This window comes from Vipera ursinii (assembly GCF_947247035.1).
Source record: "Vipera ursinii genome assembly, chromosome: 6".
In the NCBI taxonomy this organism is placed as follows: Eukaryota; Metazoa; Chordata; class Lepidosauria; order Squamata; family Viperidae; genus Vipera; species Vipera ursinii.
In genome coordinates this window covers 8,597,404-8,610,903 of record NC_139515.1, presented here as the reverse complement: position 1 = coordinate 8,610,903, position 13,500 = coordinate 8,597,404, and the positions used below count along the sequence as shown (strand labels likewise).

At 43.8% G+C, this 13,500-nt stretch overlaps 2 protein-coding genes across 4 annotated transcripts in view; both read left to right on the top strand.

Annotated features, from left to right (window-relative positions):
* OPTN (optineurin) overlaps nt 1-7,858 on the top strand; it is a 30,867-nt gene extending 23,009 nt beyond the window's left edge. For 2 of the 3 annotated variants that reach the window (XM_083366293.1, XM_083366292.1), the window contains exons 10-14: nt 973-1,066; nt 2,168-2,326; nt 2,783-2,913; nt 4,649-4,731; nt 6,544-7,858. In XM_083366293.1, coding sequence (XP_083222419.1) covers nt 973-1,066; nt 2,168-2,326; nt 2,783-2,913; nt 4,649-4,731; nt 6,544-6,668 — 592 coding nt within the window. In that variant the 3' untranslated portion in view covers nt 6,669-7,858. The remainder of the gene's footprint in view (nt 1-972; nt 1,067-2,167; nt 2,327-2,782; nt 2,914-4,648; nt 4,732-6,543) is intronic. The other variant, XM_083366294.1, reaches the window with a different exon arrangement.
* Nucleotides 7,859-10,366: 2,508 nt separating this feature from the next.
* The window catches only part of MCM10 (minichromosome maintenance 10 replication initiation factor), a 28,379-nt gene continuing 25,245 nt past the window's right edge, over nt 10,367-13,500 (top strand). The window contains exons 1-3 of the mRNA XM_083365181.1: nt 10,367-10,435; nt 11,680-11,729; nt 13,174-13,488. Of these exons, the coding sequence (XP_083221307.1) occupies nt 11,723-11,729; nt 13,174-13,488 (322 nt within the window). The 5' untranslated portion in view covers nt 10,367-10,435; nt 11,680-11,722. The remainder of the gene's footprint in view (nt 10,436-11,679; nt 11,730-13,173; nt 13,489-13,500) is intronic.

The following is a 13,500-nucleotide window of genomic DNA, read 5'->3' as shown; positions in this document are numbered from 1 at the left end:
ATCCACTCAAAACACACCCCCACCCAATCAGAACACCCCCACCATTCAAAACACACTCCCACCCAATCAGAACACACTTGCTCCCCCACCCAATCAGAGCACACCTCCACCCACAGAACACACTCCCTCTGGCAGTTTAAAAAAGAGGAACAAACAGCCACATGCTTCTCCCAGAAGGAGGAAGCAGAAGCCACCAGCCTGATGATGACGGATGGGATTCCGTCGAAACGTCGCCCCTACACCTTTAGTTCTACGCGGGGAAAAACCCCAATAACCAAAGATATATATATATATATATATATATATATATATATATATATATATATATATATATATATATATATATATATATATATATATATATATATATATATATATGAAACCCGAGACTCTAGATCTACATATATATATATATATATATTTGTGTAAATTACTAACAAAGAATTACTAACAAATTTGCCCCATGTTTGGGGCCTAGCAAGGTAATCTAAGAGTTAACATATGACACACACACACACACACACACACACACGTGGTCATGTGGCCAGCATGACTACACGCCAAAGGCGCACGGAACGCTGTTACCTTCCCACCATAGTGGTCCCAATTTTTATACTTGCATTTTTACGTGCTTTCGAACTGCTAAGTTGGCAGAAGCTGGGACGAGTAACAGGCGCTCACTCTGTTACGCGGCACTCGGGTTTCGACCCGCCAAACTGCCGACCTTCTGATCGACAAGCTCAGCGTCCTAACCCAGTGAGCCACCGCGGAGAGGGAGAGAGAGAAAGAGAGAGAGAGATTTCATTTTGGGGGGGCGCACGCAAGTGCAAATCCGTCCAGGATCTTGTGTGATTTGCAGATATCGGTTCCTTTGCTGCTCTCATTGTGGCGTTCTAGTAAGGGGGAAAGTGAGGGACAGCCTCTGTGGGTGCTGAACTTTCTGTCTGTTTTGTTTTCCTCGTCCTCCTCTAGAGCCAAATTCAGCAGCCTCCAGGATGCGTACGGCAAGCTTGCAAAGGAACTGACGGAGGCTTTGCAAACCGTGGAAGAATTAAAAGGCAAAGAGGTGAGCTTTGCTCTAGAGCAGAACCGTGGCAGAAAGCGATGGAGGGGGCTTGTGGGAGAATAGGGTTGCCTTCCCTCTTGCCTCCCAGGCAGATAGTAGAACATGACTTTGCCCAGCTGTGAAATTCCTGTGACTATTGACCCTGCTGAGAACAGCAGGATTGGGGTAAGGATGGGAAGCCATCTTGGATAGCTACTCCTTAAACCTACACTGGATCTCTTCCTCCTCCTCCTCCTCCTTCTCTCCTCCTCCTCTGTCTTCTATCTCCTCCTCTTATCTCTTCCTTCTCCTCCTCTGCCGCCTCCTCCACCTCCTCCTCCTCCTCCTATCTTCTGTCTACTTCTCTGCTGCCTTCTTCTTCCACCTTCTCCTCCTCCTTCTATCTCCTCCTTCTTCTCTTCTCCTCCTCTGTCTTCTATCTCCTCCTCCTCTTATCTCTTCCTTCTCCTCCTCTGCCGCCTCCTCCCTCCTCCACCTGCTCCTCCTCCTCCTATCCTCTGTCTACTTCTCTGCTGCCTCCTTCCTCCACCTTCTCCTCCTATCTCCTCCTCATTCTCTTCTCCTCCTCTGTCTTCTATCTCCTACTCTTATCTCTTCCTTCTCCTCCTCTGCCGCCTCCTCCCTCCTCCACCTCCTCCTCCTCCTATCTTCTGTCTACTTCTCTGCTGCCTCCTTCCTCCACCTTCTCCTCCTCCTCCTTCTATCTCCTCCTCCTTGTCTTCTCCTCCTCTTTCTATCTCCTCTTATCTTTTCCTTCTCCTCCTCTGCCTCCTCCTCCACCTCCTCCTCCTCCTATCTTCTGTCTACTTCTCTGCTGCCTCCTTCCTCCACCTTCTCCTCCTCCATCTCCTCCTCTTTCTATCTCCTCTTATCTTTTCCTTCTCCTCCTCTGCCTCCTCCGCCTCCACCACCACCTCCCATAGGGGATGTTTTTCAACTTCCAAGCCTACGTTACATTTCCTGGTAGTCTCTCATCCAAGCAGGAAGCAGGTCCAATCCTGCCTAGCCATTTTTTACTTTTTTTTTTAAAAAAAAAAGGCTGGCTTGGTGACTAGGCCCCTGGAATTCAGCAGGCGATATCCCTGATTCAACCCACTGCAGGTGCAAAGGATAGACCAGGCAACGTTAGACGAATTAATTCACAAACTGGATCTTGCCGAAAAGGCACTGGCTGCCAAGCAGTTGCAGATCGACAAAATGAAGCAGACTCTTACGAAGCAAGAAGAAGAGCTTGAGACTGTGGCTGTCCTGCGAGCTCAGGTATGGCTGAACAGGGTTTAACTTCCCAGGTCTAGTCTGTAGCTTGAGATTCTCTGGTGGTCTTCCATCCTGACCATGACTGCATCTGGCCCTGCTTAGTTGCAAAGTCCAGTCAGGTCCTGTCACCTGAAAAGGTTGGCGAGAGCTTCTTCATTTCATCTCTACTCCTGATGACTTTGTGGATGCGTCCACCTAGCTTTTTTTTTCGCCTGGGAGTGGTTTGAAATATCTCATTTTGGGGTGGGTGTGTTTTTTTTTTCAATTTCCCAGTCAGGGTTAGATTTCCTAGCGGCCTTCCATCCGTTCCTCACCAGGGCTGGACCTATTTCGCTTCCAAGCTCGAAACTAGGTCAACCAGATGCTGCCATCGTGGTTAAATGAGTAAAGGGTGAAGATTAGACTTCAGAATAAAAATATTGGGGCTGTTTGAAGTGAGATCATTGTTTTCCTGAGCAGATGGAGGTCTACTGCTCTGATTTCCATGCGGAAAGATCCGCGCGGGAGAAGATCCATGAGGAAAAAGAGCAATTAGCCACACAGTTGGCGTACTTCTTGGCTGACAAAGAAGAACGTGGAGATCTTGGCAGGTGAGGGACCAAAGAAGGACTTCTTTCTGTATCTAGCAAAGAAAGACTCAAAGAAAGCCCTTCTCCATCAAGGTTCTTGTCACCTTGTTCAATTGACTACTGTAATGCACTCTACTTGTGGCTGCCCTTGAAGACAGTTTGGAAGCTTCAGCAGGTCCAGAAGGCAATGACATGGGCAATTTTGGGTCCACCACATGATATCCTTGTTAATGCCACTGCTTTGTATGTTATGTTTTCTCCCAGTCAGCTTCTGGGTTTAATTCAAAGTGCTGGTCACCTCCCATAATCTCCTTGCTGGCAGAGGGTTTGGGGTTAGTTCCTTGACTGCTTATCTCCAATCGTTTCTGACCATTCTAGAAGAGCAGGTATGTTCCAGATCCCTTCTATGAAATGGTGTCATCTAACAGGATCCAAGAACATGCTCCCTGTCACTGTGCTTGACCCACAGAAGGCCATTCCCCCCCCCCCCGAGGTCCAGATGACCTTTGATAAAGCCTTAAAACTGGGGGTCTCCAAACTGGGCAACTTTTGTGGATTTCAACTGGCTGTGGAATTCTGGGAATTGGAGTCCGCAAGTCTTAAAAGTTGCCACATTTGGAGATCCCTGCCTTAAAAGTTGCCCCCAGGTGTTGGCCACAGTATTCAGCGAAGTTTGGATTGGTTTGGTTCCTAGATCATAGGGCGGCTTTGAGTTGGATTTTAGCAGCTTGACATTATATTGCTTGACACTGTTGTTATTTGATCTATTGAGTTCTTGTTCTAAATTGTAAATTAGTCCACCCAGCATCAGGCCCTGAGATCAGCAACCAAGGAACTCTTTTTAATTAATTAATTAATAATAATAATAATAATAATAATAATAATAATAATAATAATAATAATAATAATAATAAATTCCTCTCGTGGAAATGGAGAATTATTTTTATTTATTTTATTTTATTTTAATTCCATTTATATCCCGCCCTTCTCCGAAGACTCAGGGCGGCTTACAAGTTTAGCAGTAGCCTTCATTCTATGTATATGCCTGCTTATTAGGGCTTTCACACACCCCAAGCGGCATTATTACAAAGTCAGCTTAATTGCCCCCAACAATCTGGGTCCTCATTTTACCTACCTCGGAAGGATGGAAGGCTGAGTCAACCTTGAGCCTGGTGGGACTCGAACCTGCACTAATTGCAGGCAGCTGGTGTTACTTAAGGAGGCATTAGCCCACTGCTCCACCAATGCACTCTCCTTCCCCTTACCAGCGATTCAAGGTGCTGGTAATTACCTTTAGAGCCCTACATGGCTTAGGCCCGAGGTACTTGCGAGACCACCTGCTGCCAAAGTCAACCTCCCATCGCCCGGTTCGCTCCCACAGAGTCGGCCTCCTCAGGGTGCCGTCGGCCAGGCAGTGCCGGCTGGCGACCCCCAGGGGGAGAGCCTTCTCTGTGGGCGCGCCGACCCTCTGGAATGTGTTGCCTCCGGAGCTGCGGACGGCCCCTGACCTTCGGTCCTTTCGCCGTGACCTGAAGACATGGTTGTTCCAACAAGCGGGCCTGGACTGACCATGGTTTTTTAATTCGGTTTTTATTGTGTAAATTGTCCTGTATTTCTTCTATTCATTGTTTAATTCTTTTTTAATTTTTGTATTTTAGGTCTCTTAATTTTTATTGTTGTGAGCCGCCCTGAGTCCTTAGGGAGAAGGGCGGCATATAAATTTAATAAATCCTAAATCCTAATCCTAATCCCTCAGGTGCTCCTTGGCAGAAATGCAAACCCGTCACAGAACCAGGCTGCCATCAGATCAAGGTAATTCACCTGGTTTTGCACAGCAAGGTAGGACAAAATTTGGATACCTATTAGAATGGAGTCTTTGTTTAGGCCACAAATACAGACCGGGGTTCTGTTTTGCAAGCAGAAGCGGTTTGACCATAGAAAAGGAAGATTTGTAGCTCAAGGTTGAACTGTGGGGTCCATGGAGGCCTCTGAGCTGGGTGTTTAGCAGTCTGAAAGGGGATGATAGAACTGGAGAAAAGATAAAGGAAAATTGAGTTGAATTGAATTGAATACAAGTAGTTCTCGACTTACTACAGTTTATTTAGTGATTGTTCGAAGTTACAATGGCACTGAAAAAAGTGACTTATGACCCGTGGTGGAATTCAAGTACCTGAACAACTGGTTCTCTTATTTGATGCAGTCCTGGACCGCTGAGGCCTAGAATGGACTTCTGGAAGTGGCATCCACGCACTTTTGGTGGGCCGTTCTACGCCTTGGAGCCCTCCTCCGAGGCCTAGAATGGACTTCCGGAAGTGGCATCCATGCACTTTTGGTGGGCCGTTCTACGCCTTGGAGCCCTCCTCCGAGGCCTAGCATGGACTTCTGGAAGTGGCATCTATGCACTTTTGGTGGGCCGTTCTAGGCCTGGGAGCCCTCCTCCGAGATCTAGAATGGACTTCCGGAAGTGGCATCCATGCACTTTTGGTGGGCCGTTCTAGGCCTGGGAGCCCTCCTCCAAGGTCTAGAATGGACTTCCAGAAGTGGCATCTACGCACTTTTGGTGGGCCGTTCTAGACCTGGGAGCCCTCCTCCGAGGCCTAGAATGGACTTCCGGAAGTGGCATCCATGCACTTTTGGTGGGCCGTTCTACGCCTTGGAGCCCTCCTCTGAGGCCTAGAATGGACTTCCGGAAGTGGCATCCATGCACTTTTGGTGGGCCGTTCTAGACCTGGGAGCCCTCCTCCGAGGCCTAGAATGGACTTCCGGAAGTGGCATCCATGCACTTTTGGTGGGCCGTTCTACGCCTTCGAGCCCTCCTCCGAGGCCTAGAATGGACTTCCGGAAGTGGCATCCATGCACTTTTGGTGGGCCGTTCTAGGCCTGGGAGCCCTCCTCCGAGGTCTAGAATGGACTTCCGGAAGTGGCATCCACGCACTTTTGGTAGGCCGTTCTAGGCCTGGGAGCCCTCCTCTGAGGCCTAGAATGGACTTCCGGAAGTGGCATCCATGCACTTCCGGTGGGCCATTCTAGGCCTCCAAGGCCAAGAACAAACTTCTGGAAGCCAGCCGGTTCTCCGAATGCAACAAAATGTAGCTACCGATTCTACCGAACCGGCTGAATCCCACCACTACTTATGACCGTTTTTTCACACTTACGACCACTGCAGCATCCCCAGGGTCGCGTGATCAGAATTCAGACGCTTGACAACTGACTCATATTTGTGTAACCCAGGATCATGTGATCCCCTTTCGCGATCTTCTCACAAGCACAATCAATGGGGGAAGCCAGATTCACTTAACAACTGTGTTGCTAACTGAACAACTGCAGTGATTTACTTCACAACTGTGGCAAGAAAGGTCGTAAAATGGGGCAAAACTCACTTAATAAATGTCCCACTTAGCAACAGAAATTTTGGGCTCAGTTGTGGTCGTAAGTCGAGGACTACCTGAATTTGGTTCTGTCTGGATCTAAAACCTTGAAATTTTGATAATCTTACATTTTGATGGCCCATTTGACTAGATCAGCTATCTTAGTTTAGAGCTATTCTCATTCCTTTACAATTTGTTTTATATGCATATACGTCTATTATTCAATGTATATTAAATATACATATATTTATTTTTTTTAAAAAAAATAAATCTATACCTCCAGGAGCAGAAGACCAGAATCACCAACAACAATCAAGGGATATTCCTATACATTCTTGTCCAAAATGTGGAATAATTCTTCCAGATATAGATACACTTCAGATTCATGTTATGGACTGTATCATCTAAACAATGTTTTCAGAAATGCTCAGAAACAAAATCTGCACTTTGTAAGAAAATGGCTCCATTTTCACCTTGGTTAGAAAGCATTTGGAACCTTAATGGCTTCTTCCTAAGCCGGATTCGATAGGGAGGCTTAGGGTTTAGTTACGCATTCAAAATTTACCTTACAAAAACTGTAACATACATCATTGTGATCAGTTTCCAACTAGCTGAAGATAGATGTGTCAGTTACATAATCACTAGGAACCGACACGTTTTAAAGACAAAAAGGTAGGGATTATTTAATGCAGCCATTTAAGTAGGAGCATCTGCTCATTTTGAAGTCTTACAGGCAGCTTCAAAGTTGCATATTTATATTTATCACATATTTTAAAAGGGTGCAGAACATTTTGAGGTTGAAGCCTTTCTGTAGCTGTTTTGATCGGAATGATTCATTTTATAGTGAACTGCATCTACTAAACTCATGGTGAAATGAGAGCAGGACTTTGAAGGATTTAAACTTCTCACCCTCATTTTTTTGTTTTTTTTAATGTGTGGCTCTCCGTGTGGTACACAGATGGATGAAAGAGTCAGGTACCTTTAATCACAAGAAATACACGATGAAGGCCATTAACAAACAAGTGAAACATTCACTCTTGGATGTATGTAATTGTTGAAAGCTGTTGTTGTTAATGTGGCATAGCGGTAAATGAGAAAAAAAAAGCAAGAGCAATAATCCATGCTGATTTTTTATTTGTGCTTTTGAATCCTGTTTAGTGATTATTTCAACGTGCATCAAACAAATCAAAACACAAATTATTTGACTGATTCAATAGTGCGGGGAGTCACTAGTGGTATAATTTGATACATGTTTTAAATGTTTATGTTCAAGCTTCATTTGTACCACTTACTGTTCCACAAGCACCTTACTAATGTAAAGTTTACAACAAAGCTAGGCAACCATTGAAGAAAAATATACGTGGGGGTCACTGACCATAGTTTTTATAGTGGGTGAGTGGCCTTGTTTTAGCTAAATGAAAGACTAAATTGATCAACTGCCCAATAATACTATGTAGCCCTCTTTTGATCCCTATGTTTGAAATTTCTTTTTAAAGAATCATCTGGATGTTATACTTGAAAAAATAAAAGACTTAATGGCACGAGTGATAAATGAATTGTATTAATGAAAGAAAAAAATAAAGCCATATTCTGAAATATTTTGTTTTAAAGTTTACTAAAGAACCTAGAGGACCTGAATAGCTTTTTAAAACAGTGTTTTCAAGTGTTTTCTTTGGGTGCAACTGGAAAAGATCTTTTAAACACTTAGAGATTTCTTAATCTGATGTCTTGTCCCAGAAAGCTCCTGTTTGTTTATCTATCATGCAGGCCCAATAACCATATCAGATAGGTGGAAAGGATTAAAACTTTTATTTGCAAATAAAAGTTTGTCCGGAAGCAACTTACAACATGGCACACCCTGCTTGGAGAGAACCCCTTTTTACATAATTTTGAACAGCATACATCACTAGGAACCAACCATAAAAGTGGACGTTATTGGAAACCAATCATAAAAGACAACATTGTGTCTACAATTCTTCAATAGTCATAGTAACATAGTTCAAGATTCAACTGAACTTGAATCTAAACCAGGGGTCTTCAAACTTGGCCCTTTTATGACTTGGGGACTTCAACTCCCAGAATTCCTCAGCCAGCGTGCCTGGCTGAGGAATTCTGGGAGTTGAAGTCCACAAGTCATAAAAGGGCCAGGTTGGAAGACCCCTGATCTAAACTGAAGTGTTTATTTTATCATTATCATTCCTAAACAACTCGGTACCAGGGGAAAAATTATCATCTTAATGAACAAGAATTCCTAAATGTAAATGGTTTGGTTTTACCTGTTTCTGTCATCTCTACTTGGCAAGCAGTCAACCAGCAGTCAAGACCCTCCTAGTGATTGTAGAGCACCATTGCTATTGCTAAGTGGTATACGGATTTAAATGGTTCACAAGGGTCTTCAAACTTGGCAACTTTAAGATTTGTGAACTTCAAATCCCAGAATTCCTCAAGCCAGCCCTGAAGTCCATAAGTGTTGCCAAGTTTGAAGATCCCTGGTTTTCAATATTTGGACAACAGAAACATGGGTTAAAATAGACTGTTGAAAGAAAAATCTATATCAGGGTCAAGTCCAAGCCGGGAATAAACAAAATAGAGACTGCTTAGGAAAGAAGGTTCAGCTTATTTAGCTGCCAGAAACTCCAATGACACAGCATGTGTGTCTGGAGTGGCTGAGCAAAGAGCTGGGAATGGTGGGATTTTATACCTTCTTGGGCTTTTGTGTTTAGAGTTGTTCCTGTTCCTGTGGCATTGTATTTGAGCAGGGGTCTTCAAAACTGGCCCTTTTATGACTCAGCTCTGGCTGAGGAATTATGGGAGTTGACGTCCACAAGTCATAAAAGGACCAAGTTTGAAGACCCCTGTATTTGAGGCTCATCCTGTTCCTATGCAATGAACTTTGACCTGGGGTTCAGTGTGTCCTTTTGGTATTCTAATGGTGGTGGGTTAATCCTCCTAAAGGTCATGTTCCTTGGAGTTGGTTTTTTTTTCTAATTCCATCAACTCAAACCTTCTCTGTGGCTATGGCTGGAGGCATTTTGCTTATGAATAGGTGGCCCAGTCTTTCTGAATAGGATTAATCAAATCTGTATTTCTACAGAGTTGACCTGCTTATTTTGTGTTTGGGGCTATTAAGAAAAATCAGGCCTGTTTTTCTGCCTTTAAGATCCTTTGGGAAATATAATATTCTGCCTTTTTAATATTCTCCAAAATATTTCCTTCTCAGGGTGGGGGTGGGGGTTGACTTCCCACAAGACTGTCTCATCAGATTCAGACTCATACAGAAAAAAAGCTATCAATAGGAAGAATAATAGGAATCCCCCACTCTGCCAGAGAATTTGCAGCCACATCTCAAGGGAAGATGGGTTTTCAAACCAGCAACGCTCCAGAAAAAAATAATCCTATGAAGCAGGTTGGGCTGAGTGAGCTTCCATAGTTTTGATCCAGCCTGGAGATATGCAGAATTAATTGCTTCTTCAGCAACAACCTGTCTCCTTATACAGTGCAGACTTTAAACTGCCTGTGTCACCAATAAAACTATTTTCCTTAATTTAAGAAGCATGACTTTTGCACAAAAGTTCATATACATACACTAAGAATACCGTAAATGCATTTTAAATCTTTATTGGAGAAGGATACATCAGCTACATTCACACAACATACTTAACCTGCATCTTGCATTAATCCAATTAACTCGGGTGAACTGTCAATAGCTTGCACAATTCACTAAGCTACTGGTAGGGTTGGGGGAATCGGGTTACTAGAGGTCAAGCATGTGTGGATGCAATTTCCAAGCCTTCACGTGTCTGAACCAAGCCTCTGCCCTGCTAACTGCACTCGGGAACTACAAAATTAATGAATCCCGCTTTAAAACCTCTACATTTTAGCAACTGCGCATTGCGGCTCACAGGAGCGACTCTAATTTTCTTATCTCTTTGGCTCAATGGGCCTCAGCGAGCCAATCACGGCCCGATACGCATGCGTAGTTGTGAATGTCGGAGCCGCCTCGGGCAAGATCTTTTTACTCCTCCAATGGAGTTCCATAGAGATACTAACAAAGAAGTCTCTGGTTAAGTGCCCGGAACTGCGTGCAGACGCGTCGGGGGGCGGGTCAGAATCGGAACTTTTGGCGGGTTTTCAGCGGTGTTTCTTCTTGGACGGAAGGAAAAGCTGCAACCCAGGTAAGAAAGTTGCAATTTGGCCAAAAGAGCGAGAAACAGGCTGCAAAAAAAAGGAATTGGAGCCAACGCATTGGTCAAAGAGAGCTTGGAGGGCTCCGGTGGAGGTCTCCAGTCCAAAGGAGGGGAGGAAAAGCAATGGATTGCAGGGATTTCCAAACATCCGGGTAAATTCTAGGCAGATGATCGGAGTTGCAATTGCCAAGTATGGTTTTTGCAAACTTCCCTTGGAAGGGGGTGCATTTTCAGCCTCTGCCCTAAACAAACTGGGAAGAGAGCAAAACTCAATTGAGTTTCTCTCCCTGGAGTGGGAGTAAGTGCTCTGATTGTGCAAAGAATGGAAAAAATGGTAAATATTTTTTTTAAAAAAAATCCATTATTGGGATTCATGTTCCAGCAAGCCTGGCGTTCTGGAACCAAAGGGTGGATCGAGATGTTATTTTGGCTTATTTATATACAATGTTTCTCAACCTCAGCAAAATTAAGATGGGGGGGCTTCAACTCCCAGAATTCCCCAACCAGCACAACTGGCTGGGGAATTCTGGAAGTCCCCCCCCCCATCTTAAGGTTACTGGGATTGAGAACTATTGAGTTAGTATGTTGTGTGAACCCAACTATTTGGGCTTGATTAAAGGAACCACATGAGAACAACATGCAAGCTTCTTTGAGATGGTGGTTGGTTTTAAACAATGACCAGGATCATGAGATAAAATGAAAATTGAGAATAAACTCCAGCTGGCCCCCATGTTGCCAAGGAGTTTTGGAAGAGCTTGTTTCTTGTGCAGCAACCAGGATTTCTGCATTTTCCCTTCGCTCTTCTCATTCTCTGCATTTAAGTATACATCAAGAATTTGTTTGTTTATTAAATTTATACGCCACCCATGTCACTATCCGAAGTGACTCTGGACAGCTTACAGTGGTATACAAAGGCATAAATATAAAAACATTAATGTATGTCTTGTCAGTTGCATGGGGCTTCTGTGCCCCATTTGGCCTGGCCTGAAATCCTTCAGGATCATATCATCAAAAAACTCAGTGGCAATTTTAAGTACCATGAGTTATTTATAGATTGCACTTTAACGTAAAGGTTTCATTTTAAAAATAAAATGACCCCCAGCTGTTTGGATTTAAAACTCTCCTCCAGCACCTCTCCCACCTCAATACACCCAAACAAGAGTTTTATACATGGTTATATGTAAGTAAAAAGTTATTTTTATTAGTGTTTCCTATTGCTTCTATGTTCCCAGAAAGTAAGAATTCTTCTAAGTCTTTCCTGGTCTTACTGAAAGAATGGATGGTGAGTAGAGAATTCTTGTGGTTTTGAAATGTATTATATCCCATAAAGCATTGTACGGGATTCTGCAGGACGAGGAGAGTCTTAGTTACCCATTGTACCTGAAATTGCTCATAATTTATCAATTTACAAGAGTACAGGTTTTAGCTACGTACTTTTCATTACTCTTGAAAAGTCTCCTGAGTTTCGATGTGGGCACTGATGACCTTACCTAGTTTAGTAATGAAACGTCTGCAAGAAAACCATCAAGCTCAGAAAGCACCAAGGACTTCAGATGTGTGTTTTCCTGAAGCCATAGGCCTACTGTGAAAACCGAGGAAATAATGCTGCTCATATTTATTTATTCATATTGGCCCAGCCCTGTCTATCTTGAAGTGTAGCTTTCAGCCAAGTATATATAGATGCATGCATACAGATAGTCCTCCACTTACAACCACAACTGAGCACAAAATTTCTGTTGCTGAATGAAACATTTGCCACAGTTGTTAAGTGAATCGCTGCGGTTTTCAAGTTAGTAACTTGGTTGTTAAGTGAATCTGGCTTCCCCCATTCACTTTGCTTGTCAGAAGGTCGCCAAAGGGGATCACGTGACCCTGGGACACTGCGACCGTCATAAATATGAATCAAATTGCCAAGCGTCTGAATTTGGATCACGTGACCAGGGGGATGCTGCAACGGTCGTAAGTGTGAAAAACGATCATAAGTCCCTTTTTTTCAGTGCCGTTGTAACTTCGAACGGTCACTAAACAAACTGTTGTAAGTCTAGGACTGCCTGTACTGATTTACAATTGACTCATATGTGTGAACATGTTTATTACAGGGAGCTAATTGTTCCAGGACAGCTTTAAATTGAATTGTCATTGACCAGCTGATATTTAAGAAGCAAATTGGCACTGCTTTTGAACAGGAAAACAGAAAACTTTCTTTCCTCTCAGGGATGTCATTGTATATTGAATTATATTCGTATTTCACTTGGTTTTAATAGTTGGAGGCGGAAGTGTTTGTAAGGGCTGCTGTCAAGCTATGAAGTTTGCTTGCGTTAGGACTGCCATGCTGCTTCTACCTTGCCTACAGTTGTGAGGGTGGGGGGGAAAGGTTTGGAATGCCCAGGTGGATTCTATCCAGATGGGAACCAAGGTCACCAAAGAGATGTTGTGGCAGAGAGAGACGTCCTTCTGATAACAACTGCCTGAGAGTTAATCGACAATGTGACCTGAACTGTCAGACAGAAGAAGGAAAGTTTTTACTCTTTTAATAATCTTTTTCCAGCCATATTGCTAGAGCTGGCTTTGAACTCTTTAGTGCCGGTAGGCTGTACCCAATAAAGTTCTGCATTAGAGATCCAAACGGCTCTGGCGTATTTGGTTTGTTGGGATCCTTAGCCAGGACCTTGACAGCTCTCTGTTGGATCATTGCTAACTTGGCCATTGCCCATTTTTTCTTCCAGGGGATGATGACTTAGACCTGTTAGCGTCTCTCTTAGAGGAGAATGAAGCCCAAGAAGATTCTGCAGAGAAGGAAAGAGCAGCTGAGCATCAAGATGAGTATGATTTACTCTTTGAGGCGGAAGACGATGAGTCCTACACCGAGGAGCTGGAAGCAGAAGAGGAGGGGTCCACTGGTAACCAGGAAAATGTGGCTGAGATCTTTGGGGACGTGACTGACCTGTTGGAGGAAGAGAAGAAAGAGGAAAACATTCAGAAGATGTCCCATCCTGTGGCTCCTGATCGAGTGATAGAACCTTCCAAGGAAGATCTTCAAGGTCTCTTGAAAC